Raw genomic sequence first — 25,647 nt, 5'->3', positions numbered from 1 at the left:
GTGATCAGTTCAAGTTACCAACATGTAGTGTCTTCACTGTGAAATGGATAAAAAAGATAACTGCTCCCTGTTGTAAGAGTACATGCGTGCATGAGCGCTTAGTCATGTCCGACTCTGCAATCCCATGGACACAGGAGCCTGGTGTGCTACAGTCTTCAGCACTGGCAGGACACCAGGCTCCTGTGTCCATGGGATTCTCCAGGCAAGAATACAGGAGCGGGTTGCCATTTCCTCCTCCAGGGGATCTTCCCGATTCAGGGATTGAACCTGTGTCTCCTGCGTCTTCAGCACTGGCAGGCGGATTCTTAACCACTGAGCCACCTTAGAGGCCATACTAAGTGCAAAATGCTACCATCTTGTATAGAGGCAGTCATATTGGTATTTTTATTTTCATTATTATCACTTTAATCACATGTCCATTACCTCAATAAATGACAACTTTATCATAATCTCCTGGGAAAGAGAATTAGGGGTTACCCCAAAGATGTAGTTACATTTACACAACTTGGTAAGATATATCCATTTGGAAAGCTACGTCAGTGAGCCTGTGATTCAAAGACTAGATCGTAACAAAAGAAAACATGATTTAAAGTGATGAAAATGTATTAGAAAGTTAAGTTCTTTGATGCTTAAGAATTTTTCAGATGTTTTTATTTTGTAATTCATGAACCTTGTTTTAAAATTTATTGAAATGTCCATCAAGATCTAATGTTTTTTTAAAAAGATTCATAGAAGGTAAATCCATCAGGAGGGGGATGACCTTAGTCAAAGGATTGAGTACATAGGTCATGGATAACCTTAGTGGCAATGGAAAAGTTGCTGATAATTCCACTTTCTACAGAATATAATGTGTGCCCCAAAGATATGGACCTATGTCAGCAAGTAAGAAAAAACAGAAAGCAATACATTCTCCACAGCTTTAAGAGTTTTTAAGTGTGTATGTGGAAGCAGGAAGGGGGTTAGTTGTTTATTCTGAGACATCATTTGTGGTTTTCCTGAGTGTAACTGAACTATCACTCACCTGACTTCCAATGATTTCTGTACAGTACAATTTGGAAGTAGCCAATTTTGTGGACCACTGCATTTTTGATAAATATTGTTAGTATTGAAACATTTTAGTAACTTCTTTTTGTATACAGATTTTAAGCAAAAAGTTTAAAAGGATTTTATAGGACCCGTTTGAATTTCTGACTTTTGCTAAACTGTTCTTCAGTAGCTAAGTCGTGTCCTTGTGACCCGTGGACTACAGCACGCCAGGCTTCCCTGTCCTTCACTGTCTCCTGAAGTTTGCTCAAACTCATGTCCAGTGAGTCAGTGATGATACCATTTTGCTAAACTGAATGCTATTTAAAAAGCACTTTGCATAGTCTTCCCTGGTGGAAGCATAGGGCTTCCCTGGTGGCTCAGAGGGTAAAGCATCTGCCTGCAATGCAGGAGACCTGGGTTCGATCAGGAAGATCCCCTGGAGAAGGAAATGGCAACCCACTCCAGTACTCTTGCCTGGAAAACCCCATGGACAGAGAAGCCTGGGAGACTACAGTCCATGGGATCGCAAAGAGTCGGACACAACTGAGCAACTTCACTTTGCATAGTCTGGGATAAGTACATCATAAAGTAAAAATTAGTTAAGCTCTCCTATTTGAATAAGTGAATTCACTTATATTTTTTTGGGAAAGAACTCATAGTGTAGTACCCCAGCAACAGAGTGAGATTTCTATGGAAAACATGACTTACTCTCAACTGCTTTACTTTTTTCACTGTTTAAGTTTTCAAGAAACTAAGACAAGGGCCACCAATAGATGAACTAACGTGTGAATGGAATGACTTCCAGCAGCAGGGAGCCCCCGTCAGGACCTGCCCTGCTCACAGCACCTTCACCTGCCTTCTCAGCCCCACCAGCCATAACACCCTGAGCGCTACACTGAGACGGTCATCAGGAGAAGACTTCCTGATGATTCTCTTATGTTTGAGGGGAAAACAAGTTAATTGTAGAAACAGCATAACCTGTAAGATGTTGTAGAATGTCACTGGTCATTTCAGAGTGAGCTACCCGGTTTCAACCTGCAGCGCTGACTTTCAGGCTGGGACCCACTCACCCTCGCACACAGGCTGCAGTCCTGACCAGGACCCATTGAGCAGACACGTCCGCTCGGCTGAGCCCCGCAGCTGGTAGCCCATTTCACAGGAGAAGCGCAGGAGGCTCTTGGCCTTAAACTCCTCTCCAAGCCGAGACCCATGGGCTGGGGTCCCCGGATCACCGCAAAATCCAGGGTTATTTCCTGCAGAACACAAAACACATGGCAGTAGACGATGCTGCTTAAAACAGGGCTGTTATGTTTACAGAGAATGAAATTTTATGTAAATGTGTATCAAACACGGCCATAGTCATAACATTCTGGAAATCCTGTGAGAAAGATTTTCCTTATTACAGCACCAAAGTAGAAGACTCAATGCAATCCCTATCAAGCTACCAATGGTATTCTTCACAGAGCTAGAACAAATAATTTCACAATTTGTATGGAAATACAAAAAACCTCGAATAGCCAAAGCAATCTTGAGAAAGAAGAATGGAACTGGAGGAATCAACCTACCTGACTTCAGGCTCTACTGCAAAGCCACAGTCATCAAGACAGTATGGTACTGGCACAAAGACAGAAATATAGATCAATGGAACAAAATAGAAAGCCCAGAGATAAATCCACGCACATATGGACACCTTATCTTTGACAAAGGAGGCAAGAATATACAATGGATTAAAGACAATCTCTTCAACAAGTGGTGCTGGGAAAACTGGTCAACCACTTGTAACAGAATGAAACTAGAACACTTTCTAACACCATATACAAAAATAAACTCAAAATGGATTAAAGATCTAAACGTAAGACCAGAAACTATAAAACCCCTAGAGGAGAACATAGGCAAAACACTCTCTGACATACATCACAGCAGGATCCTCTATGACCCACCTCCCAGAATATTGGAAATAAAAGCAAAAATAAACAAATGGGACCTAATCAAACTTAAAAGCTTCTGCACAACAAAGGAAACTGTAAGCAAGGTGAAAAGGCAGCCTTCAGAATGGGAGAAAATAATATCAAATGAAGCAACTGACAAACAACTAATCTCAAAAATACACAAGCAACTCCTATGGCTCAATTCCAGAAAAATAAACGACACAATGAAAAAATGGGCCAAAGAACTAAATAGACATTTCTCCAAAGAAGACAAACAGATGGCTAACCAACACATGAAAAGATGCTCAACATCACTCATTATCAGAGAAATGCAAATCAAAACCACTATAAGGTACCATTTCATGCCAGTCAGAATGGCTGCGATCCAAAAGTCTACAAGCAATAAATGCTGGAGAGGGTGTGGAGAAAAGGGAACCCTCTTACACTGTTGGTGGGAATGCAAACTAGTACAGCCACTATGGAGAACAGTGTGGAGATTCCTTAAAAAACTGGAAATAGAACTGCCTTATGACCCAGCAATCCCACTGCTGGGCCTACACACCGAGGAAACCAGAATTGAAAGAGACACGTGTACCCCAATGTTCATCGCAGCACTGTTTATAATAGCCAGGACATGGAAGCAACCTAGATGTCCATCAGCAGATGAATGGATAAGAAAGCTGTGGTACATATACACAATGGAGTATTACTCAGCCATTAAAAAGCATACATTTGAATCAGTTCTAATGAGGTGGATGAAACTGGAGCCTATTATACAGAGTGAAGCCAGAAAGAAAAACACCAATACAGTATACTAATGCATATATATGGAATTTAGAAAGATGGTAACAATAACCCTGTATACAAGACAGCAAAAAAGACACTGATGTATAGAACAGTCTTTTGGACTCTTTGGGAGAGGGAGAGGGTGGGATGATTTGGGAGAATGGCATTGAAACACGTATAATACCATATATGAAACGAGTCGCCAGTCCAGGTTCGATGCACGACACTGGATGCTTGGGGCTGGTGCACTGGTATGACCCAGAGGGATGGTATGGGGAGGGAGGAGGGAGGAAGGAGGAGGGTTCACGATGGGGAACACATGTATACCTGTGGCGGATTCATTTTGATATATGGCAAAACCAATACAATATTGTAAAGTTAAAAGATAAAATAAAATTTTTAAAAAGTGAAAAAAAAAATTAGAAGACTCTAAGAAATTGTTTATATGTAACTAAAATCAAAATAGTTTATTAAAATATGGTAGTGACAATAATTGATATTCTTTGGAAGAAACAAAACACTGGGGACAGTGAGTGCAGGAATTGCTCACTGGAAATGCTGGTGAGGATGCCCACAAGGAGATGGGGGAAGGTGTGTTGGGAATAAAAAAATCAAATAAGAGGTCTGATCCACTGAGTTATTATGAAACATTCATGGAAGAATTAAGATGATTTCTTTTCCAAACAGGACCAATGTGATTGTTGATGGTGGAGATAGGAAAGATGTGGAAGGAAGAACTGAGAGGAAGCAGAAGGAGAGAAAAGGGAGGGCAAGCTGAGTCAAGGCGAGCAGGCTTCCTAGTCAGGGGTGGGAGGTTCCCGGGGCTCCGGCAGGAGAAACCCTGCTGGGACATGCATTCATTCAAAGAGAAGAAGCTGCAGACGACGGGATGTGTCCTAGGGGCGTGCTCGGCTGAAATGGGTTAGTAACCACTTTGGAGACGGGCGCCGCCAGTCCGTGTCCGCGCAGTGGACGACTGCCCGCGCCAGCCCACCTGTGCAGTGGGGCAGGGCTCCGCTCCAGTGACTGTCCTCCTGGCAGGCTCTGCTGCTGTCGCCCACGAGACTGCGGCTCCCTCGGCACGAGTAGTGGACCACGGCCCCATACGTGAACAGGTCTCCTGTGAGTATGGCGTTGGCAGGGACGCCAGGGTGTCCACATGATATCACTTAAGAAGAAGAGAAAATAATCAGTAAGTACATTGTTCCTGTTAAGTTGCTCTGTGTTGGTCACTGTACTTCAGAGGCTCATATGATCACCGCCTATTAACGAAAACACATCCCTGGTACCCTGTGGATGAGAAGCATCAACTTCCAGACGACCCTCCCTCACACATTACTGAAGACCAGGAAAGGCTCCGTCAGTGAAGTTTTTGTTTGTTTGTTTTTTTATTAAAGTAGCTTTGCTGAAGGTAGAAATTGACATTGAGATTTTGAAAAAGATAGTCATCTACCTAAATTTTTCCATCTGCCCTTAGCCGTATACTAAGTAAGCGGTGTTCATACAAAATGGTAGAGACTACCAGAGATCTGTCAAAGCTATCACCGTTATTTCTTCAGTTAGTATGCTTTGCATGGGACAAAACTCAGTCAAATCTGCTCCCTCTTCCAGATCACATGTCTAGAGAGACCATTCTAACAAATTTTTCTTGTTAGTATTTGTCTTAAGTACGTTTAAATTGGGGTCTAGTTGCTTTATAATATTATGTTAGTTTTTGCTGTGCAACAAAGTGAATCAGATATATATATATATATATATATATATATATATATATATATATATTTTAATTTTTTACTTTAGTAAAAATAAAATGCTTAAGTTAAAAAGTAATAATAAATTACTGATTAATTTTTAACCCAAGTATTCCATTCATTTCTTTATACCAAATGAGGCCCATCATCTGATCATAATTACTACTCAAAAAGGAAAAATCTAGAATACCACAGGATGGTAAAGACTTCTATCTCTCTTTTTGTAAAGTCCAAAATTTTTAGAGTTAACCACTAAAAAAAATTATACATGATCAAAAAGCTAACTGTGAGACAGTCAATTCCTAGGCAGGTTGATAAGAGGTTTGGGGTTCCCGAGGAGGAGAGAGGGGTCTGGGTCTCCGAAGGGGAGAGAGGGGTTTGGAATTCTCAAGGAGGAGGAAAGGACAAACGTCTTTATTTTTCTCTCTACATTTCTTAGTCACATAAAATGTTTTTTCTTAAAGCCAGGAATTGATGATTACACAACAAAAAACTCAGTTTAAACTCTATCAGTTCAGTTCAGCTCAGTCACTCAGTCAGGTCCAACTCTTTATGACCTGATGGAGTGCAGCATGCCAGGCTTCCCTGTCCATCACCAACTCATCCATTGAGTAGGTGATGCCATCCAACCATCTCTGTCATCCCCTTCTCCTCCCACCTTCAATCTTTCCCAGCATCAGGGTCTTTTCCAGTGAGTCAGTTCTTCCCATCAGGTGGCCAAAGTATTGAGTTTCAGCTTCAACATCAGTCCTTCCAATGAATATTAGGATAGACTGGTTGGATCTTCTTGTAGTCCAGGGAACTCTCGAGTCTTCTCTAACACCCCAGTTCAAAAGCATCACTTCTTCAGTGCTCAGCTTTCTTTATGGTCCAACTCTCACATCCATACATGAGTACTGGAAAAACCATACCCTTGACTAGACAGACCTTTGTTGGCATTAAAATCTCTTCTTTTTAATATGCTATCTAGATTGGTCATAGCTTTTCTTCCAAGGAGCAAGTGTCTTTTAATTTCATAGCTGCAGTCACCATCTGCAGTGATTCTGGAGCCCAAGAAAATAGTCTGTCACTGTTTCCATTGTTTCCCCATCTATTTGCCATGAAGTGATTGGACTGAATGCCATGATCTTGGGTTTTTGAATGTTGAGTTTTAAGCCAGCTTTTTCACTCTCCTCTTTCACCTTCAAGAGGCTCTTTAGTTCCTCTTTGCTTTCTGCCATAAGGGTGGTGTCATCTGCATATCTGAGGTTATTGATATTTCTCCCGGCAATCTTGATTCCAGCTTGTGCTTCTTCTAGCCCAGCGTTTCTCATGATGTGCTCTGCATATAAGTTAAATAAGCATGGTAACAATATATGCCTTGATGTACTCCTTTTCCTATTTGGAACCAGTCTGTTGTTCCATGTCCAGTTCTAACTATTGCTTCCTGACCTGCATATAGGTTTCTCAAGAGGCAGCTCAGGTGGTCTGGTATTCCCATCACTTTCAGAACTTTCCACAGTTTATTGTGATCCAGTCAAAGGCTTTGGCATAGTCAATAAAGCAGAAATAGATGTTTTTCTGGAACTCTCTTGCTTTTTCGATGATCCAGCAGATGTTGACAGTTTGATTTCTGGTTCCTCTGCCTTTTCTAAAACCAGCTTGAACATCAGGAAGTTCATAGTTAATGTATTGTTGAAACCTGGCTTGGAGAATTTTGAGTATTACTTTGCTAGCGTGTGAGATGAGTGCAATTGTGTGGTAGTTTGAACACTCTTTGGCATTGCCTTTCTTTGGGACTGGAATGAAAACTGATGTTGATCTTGAAAGTACAGAGAGAAATTATCTTAAAAGATAGATTTCTCACTCAGTCAGCTCTAGCTATCCACTGTAGGCTACAAAAACAAGCACCTGGACCAAATCAGTCTTTAGAAAAACTTGCAGCTGGCTCAGACAGTGTCTTATGGTAGAAAATATGAGGAAGAAAATAGGAAGAAAAAAGAATCAGGCCAAAGACTGAAGCCCCAACAATGGCTGTTAGACCTGATTTGAAACAGTCTGAGGAAAAATGCCCAGAGGGACCCAGGTGAAAAGGGATGGACTTGTTATTACTGTGGGAAGGAGGGGACATCTCAAGTGGGATTGCCTTCAGGCATCTAAGCCACCCCCAGCTCTGTGTCTGGTCTGCAAAGGACCACACTGGAGGAGAGACTGCCCTCCAAGGTATAGGCCCCAGAGGTCGGACTCTCAAGACAATGGGGACTGAAGGTGCCTGGGGGTGTCCAAGCAAGCCCCTTTCCTAATTACACCTGAAGAACCCCGGGTATTAGTAACTGTGGGGGCCAATCAGTCAATTTTCCTTTGGACCCTGGGGTAACTTTCTCTGTGCTCATGGAAGCCCCTGGCCTGCTTTCCTCCTGATCCACTACAGTAATGCGGCTGTCAGGACGAGCCAAATGCTATTATGTCAGTCATCCTTTAAGCTGCAGCTGGACTCTGTGCTATTTTCTCGAGTTTCTAATTGTGCTGGGAGTTTCCCTCACCTGTTTTGGGGAGGGATATACCGAACAAGGTCCAGGCCTCTGTTTTCATAAATATGGAACCCATTCTTTTTAACTGAACAAAATGTAAATCCTAAAGTGTGGGCTGATGGAAAAACTGTGGGTCTAGCACAATGCTGTTCCTGTAGTTATCAAGCTCAAAGACCCTCACCTATTTCCATATCAAAAGCAGTATCCACTAAAGCTTGAGTTTAAGGAAGGGTTAAAACCCATCCTCGAAAATTTAAAGGAACAGGGGCTATTAATTCTCTGTAATAGTCCATACAACACTGCTATTTTGGGTGTAAAAATGTCAACTGATAAATAGAGACTAATTTAAGATATATAAATAATAAGTGCCTGATCCTTATTCCTTATTGTCTGAAGTTCCTGGACGAGCCAAATATATTTCAGTCACTGATTTGAAGGTTGCTTTCTAGAGTTAAACCTCTATTAAATCATCTTCTACTTATGACATTAAGACAATTGAGAGGATTCTTGGGCATGACAGGCTATTGCTGCATTTGGATTCTGGGTTATGGGGAACTTGCTGGGCCTTTATATAAACTTTTAACTGAAACTCAGCAGACCCAAACCAACAAGCTGGTTTGGTCCCCCAGAGACTCAAAAGGCTTTTAAGGCTCTTCAAACTTCTCTCTTGCAGGCTCCTGCCTTGAGCTTGCCCACAGGATCGGAGTTTACTTTGTTTGTTACTGAAAAAAGGCTATGGTCACATTGCTTAAGGGTAATTGCTACTTTTGTTTTGCTAATGACCAAAGCTCACAAGTTTACTAATGGACAAAATCTTATTATACTGACTTCTCATGATGTATGTGGGATCTTAAACTCTAAAGTTCAGAGCAAGAATGGCTCCATCTTTAAAGCTGCTGTAACTCAAGGGGTGTCAAAAGCTTTAGGAATAGAATATCACTTACACTGTTCCTGGAGACCCCAATTTTCAGAAAAGGTTAAAAAGGCTAATGACATTATTGAGGAATCTGCATAAGGTAACTCAGGAAACAAGACTGTTGGTTTAAAGTTTTACCCACAGCTTTAAAGAGGGCTTGAGCTGCCCCTAAGAAGAAGGGAGTGTCTCTGTGACAGATCTTTTTTGTGCACAGATATTGTCATAGATCTGGAAGCCTTAGAATTAACTATATGACTCCGCTTTTAGCTTTTCAACAGAGTTTACAAAGAGGTTAATTCCTGCCCCAGCCTTTGAGTCAAACAAGCCACTGTTTGAGCCAGGAACTGAGATGGGCCTGAGAATATATGTGGGCTTGCTTCTGCTGACTCCAAAAGTCCTGAGTCTGCTGTTTGACCCTTAAGACAATGTCTTTTTTTTTCCTGGGCTCATTTCTATGCTGCATTCCACAATTGGTCTAACTACTGGGTCTGTGGAACACTCTCCTGCTCATCAATTGAAGGCTTAACAAGGTATGTTTCTTCTCATCAAGGAAAGGACTTTCCTCAACTCTGCAATGACATCCAACAATCCTAAGATGGACTGATGTAACTATGGACATAATGTGACTTTTAAATTTGATTATGTTTTAACTTGGTTTAATGACTATTTTGCCTTACATCTAGACCTGTATAATGGGGTTTGTTTCTAACTGTCTGAGTTTTTAAGTTACAAATGATTGTCCAGGCTCCTACAAGTACCATGACCTCCTTCAACTATTACTTGGGGCCCTGGGATCTGAGACCCTCAATATGAGGGTTAGGAGAATATGTTGCCTCAACAATTTAGGGATGACACCTCTCAAAACCAGGAAGTAGTTATGAAACGAAAACAATGCCCCTTTCCCTTGGCAACATAACTCTCCTAAAAGAAAAGGGAGGAATGAGAGGCAGGTTGATAAGAAGTCCCGGGTTCCTGAGGAGGAGAGAGGGGTCTGGAGTTCTCAAGGAGGAGGAAAGGACAAACATCTCTCTCTTTTTTTTTTTTCCCCCTCTACATTCCGTAGTCTTAATCATATAAAAGAAAAATTTTTTTTTTCTTTAAGCATAGAACTGATGGTTATACAACAAACTACTCAGTTTAAACTCTATACTATGGATTATATAACAATAATGTATCCTGCTTAAGGACACATTCTCCTTCTTGAAAACCTTCTGACTAATCTTGTTATCTTAAAATGTAAATTGTGGGAGTGCATCTAGTAAGATCTTTACAAACTTGAAACATTCTTTTGATTTATTGTAATAACCAATTAAAAAAGTATATAACTCCCTTTCTAATTCTAGCAAGTGGGGCACTCTCTGTCCCCCTTCTGATGTCTATGTCAGAGGCATTCTCTGTCCCTTTTCATACTTTAATAAAACTCTGCTATACAAAATATCTTGAGTGATCAAGCCTAGTCCCTGGTTCTGAAGCTAAATCTTCTTCTTCAGAGATCACGAATTCAACATCGTTCACTGTAAGCTATTAATTGGACTGAGGGTGCCAGAAATGATCCAAAGGGAGCTGATTTTACATCCAAGAGAGATTGCATTTGGTCATCGGCAACCGCAGAGCGACACCAACCAGAGAGGCAGGTTTCAGAAAGGCCCCAGTGCCCCGAGTCACATTCACCCTCCCCTGACACTCTCTCATCCTGACATCCACTCGTCGGAGAACAGGAGTTTATCTGGAGTCCTAAAAAGAAGCTAACTCGAGCAGAATCAGTGACATGGTTGGTGAATGATCAGTTCCAGGTGGAATAAAAGAGAAAATAAAAATCAGTGAACCATACAACATCACAAATAGAGAGGGTGGCCGGCTGCTGCAGAGCCTGTGGTAAAAATGCTCTCCTTGGAGAGCATGTGTTCCCAAATTCCCATAACTCCAGCGGTTAATGATAACAGCAGTGGGAACTCACCAATTTGGAAAACGAGGGCAGTGAAAAGCTGGGTCCTGGAGGTGTGGGGCACAGGGGCATCATCACAGTCACTAACGGAAGTCTGGGGGAGGCCGGGGAAGAGGCAAATCTTTGGGGAGAAAATAAAACTGCTTTCTCTGCAAAGTTCCCATGTGTGAAGGCATGGAAAACCCGAACACACGAAATTTGATGAGAACTGTAGCACATTCATAGTTTATTTACTTATTTATTTTTGGTCAAATAAACTTGTACATTTGTTTTTGAAAGTCATCGCTCTCTTTCTCCATAAGAATTAACTGTATTGTTACACTTAGAATTTGACACAGGTTTCCAGGCAGATTCAAAGGGCTTTGAGGGACCCTGACTTGAAGGGAAAAAGTCTCCAGCACCAGTCCACTCTGAAAATGTACTGAAAATGCTGTAATCAAGAGGACTAAAATGGACTACCACCTTTTTCCAGTATTTTAATTTATAATGTAATTGTCATTTCCCGTTTTCTGTATGCATGAAAAATGAATACTAAAAATATATTGATTTTAAGAATGGTTTTGTTTCTGATTTTTAAAAGACCAAGGAGAGTGACTCGCTTTCCTTCATTTTCAGACTTTGTTTTAAAAAGACACAAGATGATTCTCTTTGAACTCAAGGACAATATGCTATTTCAAAGGAAAGAAAGTAATAAGGTAGCTACTGGGGTGAAAAAGAAAATGTCCTTGCTTATCTGCATACTGTGAATAACGTTTTCTGGGAAGTTAGAGCTATGACCTGTAATTCTGTCTGCCCAGAGGAGCACCCGGCTCTTCCTCTTGGTTAAACCTAAGGGTCAGGAGGAAGTGCCAACCAGGGTGCCGTCTTCTTTTTCAGGCTCACACTGGACTGTCCCAGAAGTGCTGATGAGACAAATGAGGCCCCCAGCGTGCTCCACTCTTCTGGCCACAGATACTGGGTCCATAGATGGAGACTCCATACTATAGCCTTTTGCAGTATCTCTGAACCTGGGTCCCCAGGGAGGCAGTGTGTTGCAAGAGGCACAGTCTGGAGGCTGCTGGCACCCGGGTGAACCAGAGGATCTGCCCACCTGCCAGGCTGAAGCAGGAAACGAGCACTGATGAGTGGACACAGGGAAAACAGGGTCCAGGCAGAGCTGACCAAGTCCCTTGCCTTCTTAAAGATATCATAAAAACTAATATGATTTGTGATGGGGTCAGGAGGAGAGAATAAAAAATCAATACCTTTTTCAATAGTATTAAAAAAAAAAACTACATATGTTGTGTTGGCAGTGTTCTTTGAAGGCCAGACGACCCCACTCACCCAGACACTTGGGCAGAGAGCGATCCCACAGGCCATTCGCCATGCAGGTGAGGGCGGAGGATCCCAGCAGGTAGAAGCCCCTCTTGCACTGATATACAACAGTCACTCCATACTCAAAACCCTCGGGGAGGTTCTGGTGCTCGTGACGAACGGCGTTTTCCACCAAGCCTGGGTCAGAGCAGTTCACCACTGTGGAGGGAAGCACACCACACATAGTTTACATGCAGCTCTACGGTTACAGTCTTGGAGTGGGGGGACTGCAACCCACTCCAGTGTTCTCAGCTGGGGAATCCCAGGGCGACAGAGGAGACCAGTGGGCTGCAGTCTAGGGGGTCACAAAGAGTCAGACACGGCTAACTAAACAACAACAACAATATTTACAAACGAAACAGACTGCAGAGAAGGTGAACTCCTCCTCGTGGTTTTGGGAAGTTTGTAAGATGACAGCCTCACAGCCAAGGCTTAGTGTGAAATCCTGCAGCCTTGACGATCTCCACTTCCTGCTCTGGGTCACCAGGCTTCAAAAAAATATTGAGCAACATATTGGCTTCTACAGCAATTTAAACATGAGACTGATAGCTTTTAACTGCTTCCTAATAATATGCTTCTTCAATGTAAAGTCTAAAATTAGTTTTCCTGGTTATATTTTTACATTATGAAAATTTTAAAGTAGAAATGGCTGAAGTTAAAGTCTTTGTATGTGAGTGTGAGGGTTTAGGGCAGCCTGGGACACACAAACTAATTCCACCCCCTACCCCCATCACATGCACTAATGCTTCAATATGTGCCTGCAGTGATTTCTGTTAAATGTCTGTGCTAAGTCGCCCCAATCGTGTATAACTCTTTGTGACCCCATGGACTTTAGCCTGCCAGGCTCCTCCATCCAGGGATTTCCCAGGCAAGAATATTGGACTGGGTTGCCATGCCTTTCACGCAGGAGATCTTCCCAACCCAGGGACTGAACCCACATCTCTTATGTCTCCTCCATTGGCAGCCAGGTTCTTTACCACTAGCACCACCTGACAATGTAAAATAACGTAGCCCCTGGTTTGAGGTTTTCCCCTGTAGAAACCACAGGGACAGGGGACATGTTCTTCGAGCTTGAGCACCTGCTGGTGTCGGGGAGGGGACCAGCCACCACAGGTGCAGAGGAGAGAAGGGGCCGGGACTGTCTGCACTCTGACTGCCCAGGGCTGAACAGGCAGCTGCAGGAGCCATGCTCTTGCCCACATTTCAGACCTGTGGCAACTGCTACATTCTTTTAGTTGGAGACACAGTGTCTAGCAGAGGGTAACACATCAGAGCAAAACCAGCAGCAGACTCACTGTAGGCATCTCCCCACATCCCAGCATCACACCCCTCAACACGCTAAGCACAGAGACCTGGCCTTGATGTTCAGGTATTAAAACCTGACACAGAACAGGAAGTCCTCAGCTGGAGAGAAAGGGAAACATTGTACCACACACACAGCCCATGTGGATTCCTGGAGGACATTTGTGTTTCAGTTCAGTTCAGTTGCTCAGTCATGTCCCACTCTTTGTGACCCCATGAATCTCAGCGCACCAGGCCTCCCTGTCTATCACCAACTCTCAGAGTTCACTCAAACTCACGTCCATCGCATATGTGATGCCATCCAGCCATCTCATCCTCTGTCGTCCCCTTTTCCTCCTGCCCCCAAACCATCCCAGCATAAGAGTCTTTTCCAATGAGTCAACTCTTCACATGAGATGGCCAAAGTACTGGAGTTTCAGCTTTAGCATCATTCCTTCCAAAGAAAACCCAGGACCGATCTCCTTTAGAATGGACTGGTTGGATCTCCTTGCAGTCCAAGGGACTCTCAAGAGTCTTCTCCAACACCACAGTTCAAAAGCATCAATTCTTTGGCACTCAGCTTTCTTCACAGTCCAACTCTCACATCCATACATGACCACTGGAAAAACCATAGCCTTGACTAGACGGACCTTTGTTGGCAAAGTAATGTCTCTGCTTTTGAATATGCTATCTAGGTTGGTCATAACTTTCCTTCCAAGGAGTAAGCGTCTTTTAATTTCATGGCTGCAATCACCATCTGCAGTGGTTTTAGAGCCTCCCAAAATAAAGTCTGACACTGTTTCCCCATCTATTTCCCATGAAGTGATGGGACCAGATGCCATGATCTTAGTTTTCTGAATGTTGAGCTTTAAGCCAACTTTTTCACTCTCCTCTTTCACTTTCATCAAGAGGTTTTTTAGTTCCTCTTCACTTTCACTGGGGGTTAAAACATTCGTGTAATGGATCAGCAACACGTCTGAGGTCACAAAGGTGGCTATACCAGAGTTAGGTAAGGATCAGAGCTCCAAACTACCTGAGGACTCCTGAACCTCCTGCAGTGGACATAGAGCTTTGTGAGAAAAGGGAGGAAGGACGGGAAGGGAGGAGGGAGAGAGGAGGGAGGAAAGAACGGTTTCCTTATCTTCTTAATTCTTTCATTCTATCTTACAATTTGTATTTACATTTCTTTTTCTATGTTTACTCCTGTTTCTTGCTTATTTCTTATTTTCTTTTATGGCTCATTAAAAATCTGATCACAAACAGGAAATACAAGAAAATGATGCTTCATAATGGAAACTATAGCCAAATTAAATTCTTTGGCAGTGGGAAAAAAATGGGTAAGGATTAGTTCACTCATTAAAAAAAAAAAAAAAAGCATTCATAGTTGATTAGAGTTTTGAGTAATATTTGTTTTTAAGTTTTCCAATAGAAGGGATTATGCAAAGTTGAGAGGACAATTGAAGGTGAGATGACTCTGCAGTGTTCAGTGTACTGCACAGAATAAATGTTTTCAGCTTGTTTACTAACTGCATGAATCAAAATTTAAATATAAGATTACTGGTCACAGGGGAAAAAAAAACAATTTATTATGCTGCTGCTGCTGTTGCTGAGTTGCTTCAGTCATGTCCGACTCTGTGTGACCCGATAGACGGCAGCCCACTAGGCTCCCCCGTCCCTGGGATTCTCCAGGCAAGAACACTGGAGTGGGTTGCCATTTCCTTCTCCAATGCATGAAAGTGAAAAGTGAAAGTGAAGTCGCTCAGTGGTGTCCGACTCTTCGAGACCCCATGGACTGCAGCCCACCAGGCTCCTCCATCCATGGGATTTTCCAGGCAAGAGTATTGGAGTGGGGTGCCATCGCCTTCTCCCATTGTGAGGATTTTTCAAATATATGAAGGTTACCTTTCATTTTTTATCAATAACTGATAAGAATAAAGAAACTGATTTTAGGTGTAATGAGACATTCAGGTTGGATAAAGAAGAAACATTCTAATTGATTGCTATTGATTCTATTTCAGAGACAGGTGGGGGTGGGGGTGGGGAGACTGAGAACCTTCTATGCGTCAAGCACTGTGATAAGCATGTCACATGTGCTGGTTTACTTAGAACGCACAGAAACCCAGACTTTCTTTGCCCGGTTGTAGAAGAAAACTGATGTTCTCCAGTGAAGTTGAGGATTAACTAACTCTAAGACCCTGGATTTGTAACAGGAGGCAAAGTGGCAGGGCACAACTTTTGAGAGGATGCCACAGCCAAAGAACACAACATAAACCAATCAGAATCAAATGGTACCAAGATGACAGACAAGACTAGACCTTAATCCTCCATCAACAAGTCAAAGACACATCCAGAAGTGCCATGACAGTTCCATGGAGCTGTTAAAAGACCAAGGAGTAGGCAGTGGCCCAAATCCTGGAAATCTCCACCCCTTCTGAAAAACAGCTGGAATAATCCTCCCACTCGTTAGCATATGAAATTACCAAGCCTATAAAAACTAACCACACCAAATTTTGTGGCCGCATTCACCCTCTGCCAGGGCCCACCCTCATCTGTGGAGTGTGATTCTCTCTGTATCTGAATAAATTAACTTCTTACCTATCACTTTGTCTCTCACTGAATTCTTTCCAGGATGAGACATCAAGAACCTGAGCTTCATTAGGTCCTGAAACCAGGTACTGTGGGTTTTGGCTGGGTTTGAGTCCCAGCCACGTAGGTTCAGGTCCAAAACTGGGTTTTGACTGGGTTTGAGTCCCAGCCATGTGGGTTAAGAGTCCCAATCTGAAGTAAACAGTTCCAGATTCAGTTATGCAAGTTTAATAAGCTTTTGTTTTGTTTGCTTGTTTCCCTTTTCATTCCTCTCTAAGCAGAACAGAGTCTTCACTCACCCCAGAGTTTCTTAATTTTCTTTATTCTTACGTATGTAACAGCAAAGGACATATATTCTCTGCATTAAAATGACCAATCCTACAAAACTGTAGATAAGATGGAAAAAAAAAATAAAACCTCCTAATGTTTGCCTGTAACACAAACATTTTTACATGAGGAAATAAAACACTGTGACTTCTCCTAAGACTGTCAGACTTGGGTCTACCTCATTTCTTGTCCTTGAACTTGACACGTATTTTGGAATTTAAGAGACAAAGACTCAGAGAATGCTCTTCTTTAGAAACAGGGCCTTGAAACAGCAGACATAAACCTGACTCTTAGAGTAGACATGACAACGTCTATTTTCATTCTGTGTTAAAGTCTGCAGCCATATAACTTATTTACTCCAGAAAGATATCACTATTAGTAGAAAAGGGTGGCTTTTTAATTTATTTATTTTCCTGGTCCTGTTTGTAAAGGTAGCGTTGGGGGTTGAGTCATTTCCTGTATGTTGTTGTTGTTCGGTGGCTCAGTCGTTTCCAACTCTTTGTGACCCCATGGACTGCAGCATGCCAGGCTCCTCTATCCTTCACTGTTTTCTGGAGTTTGCTCAAACCCATGTCCATTGAGTCAGTGATGCCATCCAACCATCTTATCCTCTGTCATCCCCATCTCCTCCTGCCTTCAATCTTCCCCAGTTCCTGGATGACGGTGATCTGATGTATCACAAATGCATCAGGCATGGTCTGAGCTTTTTTATGGATAGGGCTGAGTCTGAGGATAAAATGTGACTCCAGGTGGAGAGACTGAAAATCTGCATCTACACCAGCCTCACTTGAGCACAGATTTACCTGGAGTTTCATTCCAAAGTTCTGGTGGAGTTTCTCTTTCCCATCATTAACCAAATACTATAGGGCTGGCTTCTCAGGGAACTCAGATGGTGAAGAACCCACCTGCCAGTACAGGAGACACAGGTTCAATCCCTGGGTTGGAAAGATCCTGTAGAGAAGGAAATGGAAACCTACTCCAGTATTCTTATCTGGGAAATCCCATGGACAGAGGAGCCTGGCAGACGGCAGTCCATGGGTGGAAATGAGTCAGACACAACTCAGGAGCTGAGCACGCATGCTCAGGATTCCACAGCTCATTGACCCCCACTCCCCAGATTAGACATGGGGGAACTGCATTCAACATTTGGAGGGGGGAAGAAATGAAGCACACCAGCATGCTTACACAAGATACACCTTAGACCTTCTGGAGAATTATTAAAGGAATCACACAGAGAAGAATCAGGCCATAGTGCAGGGCATATGGAGAATCTCTGGAAAATTGTGTTAATAGGGGAGTTATTTCTGTTAATTTAAACTTTTAAAATTTCTTGTCATTTTTTTTTCTGACACTTTACTATCCTTATGAGCCTGACCTCTTTGAAACCATGCTTTTCCTCATTGAATAATTTTCATGTAAATTCTGTGAATTAGACAGTACCCTGTACTTCATAAACAAAGCAACACAAAGCAACAGAGAATAACAGAAAATGTGCACAGGAGGCATCTGGCTTGCTGGGGTTTCTAATCCCCTCGAAGCTGGGATGACAATACTTGTCAGTCATCTCCCCTTTTATCAGAGGTTTTGGAGGTGCCAGCTTTTAAAATTAAGTACTCATTTTAAAGATCTGCTCTTCCAAAGGCAGGGTCAAGAGAATAAGAAGACAAGCCACAGGATAAGAGACAATATTAGAAAGGACACAGCTAATAAAGGATGGCTACCCAAAACTGAAAAAGAACTCTTAAAACTCAACAGTGGAAAACAACTCAACTGAAAAATGAGCCACAGGCCGTAACTGACCCCGCAGCAGAGAAGACTTACAGACGGCAAATAAGCACATGGAAAGATGTTGCAGGTCATATGTCATCAGGGAGATGCAAATTAGACAACAACGAGATTCCACTGCACACCTATCAGCACGGCCACCACTCGGAACGCGGACACTGCAGATGCTGACCTGATGGGGAGTTGGAACTCTCATTGCTGCCGGTGGGGATCAGACTGTGCAGCTAGTTATGAAGACATTTTGGAGGTTTCTTACCAAATTAAACATAACTCTTACCATACAACCGAGAAATCCTGTTCCTTAATATTTACCCAAGGGAGTTAAAAACTTCTGTCCACACAGAAGCCTACATGGGAATGATTACAGCAGGTTTATCTACAGTTGCCAAAACTTGGAAGCAACCAAGATGTCCCTCAGGAGGTAAATCTACAGATAGACTGTGATCCTTCCAGACATAGGATTTTACTCATTCTTAAAAACGTACCATCAAGCCAATAAAAAGCATAGAGGAAACTTAAATGCATACACTACATGAAAATTCAGATCTGAAATAGTTACATATTGTGGTTCCAACTTGACATTCTAGAAAAGGCAAAACTATAGAGATGGTAAAAAGATCAGGGGTTGCCAGGTGCTGAGGGGAAGGAGGGCTGAGGAGGCTAAACAAGGGCTGTGAAAATACTGGGCAGGTACAGCAATCACAGCTACCTGTCCTCATGTGTGCGTGCTAAGTTGCTTCAGTCATGGCCCACCCTTTGTGACCCCATGGACAGTAGCTCACTAGGCTCCTCTGTCCATGGAGTTCTCTAGGCAAGGATACTGGAGTGGGTTCCATGCTCTCCTCCAGGGGATCTTGCCAACCCAGGGATCGAACCCAAGTCTCTAATGTCTCCTGCATGGGCAGGCGGGTTCTTTACCACCACTGCCACCTGGGAAGCCACACGCATCATACACCTGTCCAAACCCATGGGTCCTGTGTTAAAACCAAAACCCTGGGTTTCCCTTGTGGTCCAGCGGTTAAGATTCTGCCTTGCAATGCAGGGGACACGTTCAATCCCTGGCCTGGGACAGTTCCACAAGCCAAGGGGCGACTAAGCCTTTGAGCTTGCCCTCAGGCCCTAGAGCCCATGCTCTGCGATAAGAGAAACCACCACAAAACAATCCTGAGCAGCAGAGCTAGTGAGCCTCCATCGCTCACTACAACTAGAGAAAAGCCCAAGCAGCAGCTAAGGCTCAGTGCAGCCAAAGTGTTCCACGTAGGTTCATCACTATTAATAAATGCACCATCTTGCAGGGATGTTGATAATTAGGGGTGTGCACTGTGGGGGCAAGGGGTACTGGGAAGCCTCTGCACCTTCTTCTAAATCTTGCTCTGAACCTAAAACTGATCTAAAAAAAAATCTATTTAAAAAAATAAGTTCTTTCCAATTTTCCAAGAAAAGGCAGGAAGAAAAGACAAGTCAAAATGAACACTGAAGTCATTAAAAAGAACCCTGACCTCCTTCACACTGAGCCATGGGCTGCTAAAGGACCAGCACCTATTGTAAAACACCAAGTGAAAGTCTAAGTTGCTCAGTCGTGTTGATTCTTTGCAACTCCGTGGACTATACAGTCCATGGAATTCTCCAGGGATGGGTGGGTGGCCTTTCCCTTCTCCAGGGGATATTCCAAACCCAGGAATTGAACCCAGGTCTTTTGCATTGCAGGTGGATTCTTTATCAGCTGAGCCACAAGGGAAGCCCCAAACACCAAGAACTATTGTTAAATGACAGGCATTTGATTTCTTCGCCATTGCTTCGGCATAAGTTGGGTGAAAATGATGGAGAAGGATATGGCAACCCACTCCAGTATTCTTGCCTGGGAAAACCTGTGGACAGAGGAGGCTGGCGGGTACAGTCCACGGCGTTTGCACAGGAGTATAGACATGAGTTAGCAACTAAGCTACGACAAAGGAAAATGAGGTACAGAAAAGATATTTTGATAATTAAAAGCCTGCTCTTTGAATTTACTCCATCTTTCCTGTGTCCAGTGGGCAATCTCAGTAGCTGGGGGCCTTTCTCCCTAATTAACCAGCCCTAATCTCTAGATTATTACCTGCTTAAAGGTATGAATTATTTCAGCCAGCTCTGTATTGATAGTATATTGCATAGCACTCAGAACACAGTTGGTGCTTAGTAAATGTTAGGTTGAGGAGAAGGGTTCTGAAGGAATGGATCTAGACATCCCTTCAAGCCTAAGACATCAAAGACACAGCTATGCCATAACCCCCTGTGAAGATTAACTGGACGCAAATTTATGCGCCTCCATTTTTAATCATTCTTACACTTGAGCTATCTTTCCCTGTCATAGTGGATAGAGAAAACAGTTTGATTAAAGCTTTTTAACCTTTAGCTAGGTCCCTCTAATCAGAGCTATGGTTTTTCCAGTAGTCATGTATGGATGTGAGAATTGGACATAAAGAAAGCTGAGCACTGAAGAACTGATGCTTTTGAACTGTGGTGTTGGAGAAGACTTTTTTTTTTGGCATTATCCATTTTTTTTTTATTTTTTAACTTTACAATATTGTATTGGTTTTGCCATATATCAAAATGAATCCATCACAGGTATACATCTGTTCCCCATCCTGAACCCTCCTCCCTCCTCCCTCCCCATACCATCCCTCTGGGTCGTCCCAGTGCACCAGCCCCAAGCATCCAGTATTGTGCATCAAACCTGGACTGGCGACTCGTTTCATATATGATATTATACATGTTTCAATGCCATTCTCCCAAATCATCCCTCCCTCTCCCTCTCCTACAGAGTCGACTCTTGAGAGTCCCTTGGACCACAAGGAGATCCGACCAGTCCATCCTAAAGGAAATTAGTCCTGAATATTCCTTGGAAGGACTGATGCTGAAGCTGAAGCTCCAGTACTTTGGCCACCTGATGTGAAGAGCTGACTCATTTGAAAAGACCCTGATGCTGGGAAAGATTTAGGGCAAGAGGAGAAGGAGATGACAGAGGATGAGATGTTTGGATGGCATCACCGACTCAATGGACATGAGTTTGAGTAGGCTCTGGGAATTGGTGATGGACAGGGAGGCCTGGCGTGCTACAGTCCATGGGGTCGCAAAGAGTGGGACCTGACTGAGTGACTGAACTGAACTGAATCTTTAGCTTATCTCTGAAGTTGCTGGAACAAGTGGTGGATACCATTGCCCAGTCTCTCCACTGCCATCCAAGTGCCCAGGGCTCCGGGCAGACATGTGGGCACGGTGTTTCCCTGTGAGAGGGGGTGAATGATTCACCATGGCTATCACAGCCATGCCTACACCATGCTCAGGAAGCACTAGGGGCCGCTGGAGTGTCCCACTGAAGGGGAGGGGCCAGACATACGTAGAAGCCAACCAGTTGTGCCAGCTCACACATTCCAGACATCCCCTAACTCCATTCATCCCAATCACTGCCCCTGCCTAATAGGATTTAATGATAACATGTAATCTACAAGGTTAACCTGCCAATGTACAGGCTGGCCAGATGCCCCACATTGTCAGGAAACCAGCATGAGCTTTGGGATGAGAAACCAGGGGCATCTCCATGAGATACTCCACCCTTTCCTTCCCCAGGACTTCCCTGAAGCTCAAATGGTAAAGAATCTGCCTGCAGTGCAGGAGACCCAGGTTTGATCCCTGGGTCAGGAAGATCCTCTGGAGAAGGGAATGGCAATTCAGTCTAGTATTCTTGCCTGGAGAATCCCATGGACAGAGAAGCCTGGTGGGCTACAGTCTGTGGGGACGCAAAGAGTCAGACATGACTGAGTGCCTAATACTTCACTTCTCCTCCCCCAATAGGACAAACCTGAAGCCTGCCTTCTGGAGACAGTGAGAACAGGGAACCTGGGGGTCTGCTCTTCATGGCAAGACTTTCTCATGTTGAAAAGGGAGTTTTAGAGGGAAGTGGAATGAGGAGGCATTACTCTGTTTTTGAGCTGCAGTGAAGCACTCTGATATAGATGCTTGCCAGCATGGATAGGTAGGTAGCCAAATTTCAAGTGACTGCCTTTTGAAGCACAGCCTGAATTCCCATCCTGCTATTGTTGCTTTTGAATAGAGCTTCCTTGTGTACCCAGTGGGAAGGTGGGTGATTGTCAGAGCACAGGACCTTTGTATGTGTCTGGCTTTAATACTGTTACTACCAAAAACAAACAGAAATAACACTTTACCTTCATATGGAAGAATGTTCACCTTCAGTATGAGAGATGTTTTAATGGAAGGTAATTGGAGCAAAACCTTAAACAGCATGAACTAAAGACTACAAGATGAATCTGTCAATGTCCAAGTTCTCTAAACTCTTAAAAACTCAAAAACTACAGAGCATCATTTCCTTGGAAATTTAAGTGTTAATCCAAATCTGTGTGACAATTTTTAAGAAGCAAATTTCTAAAACTTGAGATCTAAGTGTGAGTGTCGAAAGTTGCTCAGCTGTGTTCAACTCTTTGCGACCCCATGGACTATACAGTCTGTGGAATTCTCCAGGCCAGAATACTAAATGAGTAGCCATTCCCTTCTCTAGGGGATCTTCCCAATCCAGAGATCAAACCCAGGTCTCCCACACTGCCGGTGGAATCTTTACCAACTGAGCTATCAGGGAAGCCCTGAGATCTAAAACTTGAGATCTAAAAGCAGTTAGAACTTCTTAAGTACATCCTTAAGTCTAGAATTGTAAGGACCAAGGGCATGGAGTATATGTGGTAGAGATAAATGAGTGCCCAAGTGAGGAGAAGGATAAATAGAAGAAGTCTTTGAAGCACAGAGTCCCAGGCTTCTATGACTGAATATCTGGCCAAAGACCAGAGACCATGGAGAGATTTGTGTGTCATCCTCAGAAACGTTATTCCACCATGTGGAAAGCGGGTGCAGAAGCCCTCCAACCCTGGTGTGTGGTTGCCCCCGCTGACCGGGGGCTCTCCTACCTCGGCAGGTGGGCAGGGGGCTGCTCCACTGGCCATTGCTCCGACACTGGGCTCGAGACGCACCCTGCAGCAGGTAGCCGGGGTTGCAGGTAAAGTTCACCATGTCGTTCAGGTTGAACTCGCTGCCATTGGTCAGCCCGTGGGCGGGGTTCCCCGGGTGTCCACAGGTGATGGCTGTGGAGGAACACAGGTCCACACGGTGGTCAGAAGATGAACAAGTCATCACCTTCACCTAGAATTCTTCATTCATACATATCATATGTGTTAAACGTGTTAATTAGAGGGTTGACAGCAGATCAGATATGTTACAGATTGTGTTTATATTTGGAAGCAGAAACCAGGAGAAAGAGTCATGGGTTGAACCACAGGTTTTTATTATAACTAATTGTGGAAAATAACCAGCACCTGCTTTTGTTCATAATCATAATTATTTCTTATTTACTTCATGACGGGATATCAAGTAATTTTGAAATAAAACAATGAAAAACAAGATGAAAAAATGTTCTGTTAATCATGAGTTTTGAATATTTTTCCCCTAGAAAACATCAGCTAATTTTGTGGAACTCTCATTTTGAAACATTAAAGGAATTTAGCTGAAAATTTAAATTATGTATGTATAAGTTATTCCCAAATCAATGTAAACATCATGAAATTAGCAAAAATGTGTGCATGCTCAAATCCTATTTTCTTCAACATCCCCTGTTTATGCAGTCAACTGTCATCCTGTGATGCCCACAATCACAGTAACACAAATCACGAAGATACTTTTGACTGGCCCTTTCAAAAGAAACACATTACAGCTGTAACACTGGTGTTCTTCTCACTTATCTTGTCAACCACTTTCCCTTTCAAGTAAAACTTTCACCCTTGACCTTTGTACATTTACCACAGCACTATCACAGAGAAGATCCGTCACTTTCGTAAACTTACATCAATGTTCCCTTTGTTTAGGAAAATAGAGAACATATTAGGAAAAATTGGCTTAAAAGGAAATTTGCGATAGAGGTACACTCTCTTCTAAAAATAGGAGTTGGCATTTGCCTTTGAAGTTAGAAAGTTTGAGGACAATTGTTACGTACAGTTTCACCTTATACGAAAGGAAGGACTGCGTTCAAAGCTGTCTGTGTTCTTGACGAAGCAATGACAGAAACACAACACAACACAGAAGACTGGAGGTGGACTCGGGGGGCACCTGCGAAGTTGACCTGCAGACTCAGGCTCAGCAGCCCTACCCTCCACTAGTCAGAGGGGGTGTCCACCTGGTCGTCCTGTGATGGCGTCTAGGAGAATAAATGCCTGACATCCTCATCTTGGGACCCATCTGAGATGAGCTGTGAGCAAATGCAATGTGGATGGGAAGCTGGCAGAGGGCTGGGAAAACTTGGAATGGGAGGAGGACCAGAGACGGAAGTGGGGGAGTGCCCGTGTTTTCTCTCTCCCGTCAGCTCTCCATCTTCTCCTCTGAGATTAGACATGTCTGTGCTACAACTTAATGACAAAAGGAACACACCCCTAAGGGCAACACCGCCCGAATTAGTTCGCAGAAGGTACTTACGGACACAGACTGGGGTGTGTCCGGACCACTTGTGGTCTTGCAAGCATATCCGGACGGAAGTCCCCACGAGCCGGAAGCCGGGGTTGCACTGATACACCACTGTGTCCCTGTAACTGAAGCCATCGCCGCTGATGTGACCATTCACGATGGGGTCCGGGGAGCCACAGTGGCCAGCTGGAAAATGAACAAAACCAACAAATACACACTGGAGAGTGTGTCTTCTGTAAAAGCACATTCATGGACAAACAACAGGGTCCTACTGTTTAGCACAGGGAGCTACATGCAACAGCCTGGAATACACCAGAATGGAAGAGAACGTGAAACAGATTATGCATCATGTGTAACTGAGTTACTCTGCTGTAGAGAAGAGATTAACACAATGTCAATGGACTATATATCAATAAAAAATTATAGAAGTAATGCATTCATAATTTGTCTTTATTGTCAAGTAACTAACAGCCTTGAATACAAACAGTATTTAAAGGTTTTCCATTTATATAAATATAAATATAATATATATATATATTTTATATGTTTTGCTTTTCAGCTTAATTTTTCTCAACAGTTGTGGGAACATAAGTAATATTTCAAATAGAAAATTGTTAAAGGGTATCCCCTAGTTATGGTTTCTCCATTCATTTCTTCTACTTATTTTTCATTCATATTTTATGGTATTTATCTGGTAAATAAAAGCCAAAAGCAAGGAAGAGACACTTGGAACTAATGTAAGTTCCGTAACCCTATTGAATATGTGTAGCACAGAAAGGTATGGAGGGATTTCCAGGGAGAGTTAGATTCCTGAACTATTAGTGAAATTCTAGAGGAAGGACTCGTGTTATAAAATAAATCCAGTTTCAGGAAACGTCCATTGGAGTCCTGTTTTCAGGCCAGCAGTGTCTTCGGGGCTGGGGATTCCATGAAGAGTAAGGCCATCCTCAGAGGTCTG

General features: G+C 43.1%; 1 protein-coding gene across 1 annotated transcript in view; it reads right to left on the bottom strand.

Annotated features, from left to right (window-relative positions):
- CSMD1 (CUB and Sushi multiple domains 1) overlaps positions 1-25,647 on the bottom strand; it is a 1,688,220-nt gene that overhangs the window by 38,086 nt on the left and 1,624,487 nt on the right. The window contains exons 52-56 of the mRNA XM_070364228.1: positions 24,702-24,875; positions 23,147-23,320; positions 12,186-12,374; positions 4,735-4,908; positions 2,097-2,279 (exon numbers count right to left, since the gene is read on the bottom strand). Coding sequence (XP_070220329.1) covers positions 2,097-2,279; positions 4,735-4,908; positions 12,186-12,374; positions 23,147-23,320; positions 24,702-24,875 — 894 coding nt within the window. The remainder of the gene's footprint in view (positions 1-2,096; positions 2,280-4,734; positions 4,909-12,185; positions 12,375-23,146; positions 23,321-24,701; positions 24,876-25,647) is intronic.

Source organism: Bos mutus, chromosome 27 (assembly GCF_027580195.1).
Source record: "Bos mutus isolate GX-2022 chromosome 27, NWIPB_WYAK_1.1, whole genome shotgun sequence".
Classification (NCBI taxonomy): domain Eukaryota; kingdom Metazoa; phylum Chordata; class Mammalia; order Artiodactyla; family Bovidae; genus Bos; species Bos mutus.
Note: the sequence above shows the minus strand (reverse complement) of the source record. Positions and strands in the feature narration are given on the sequence as shown.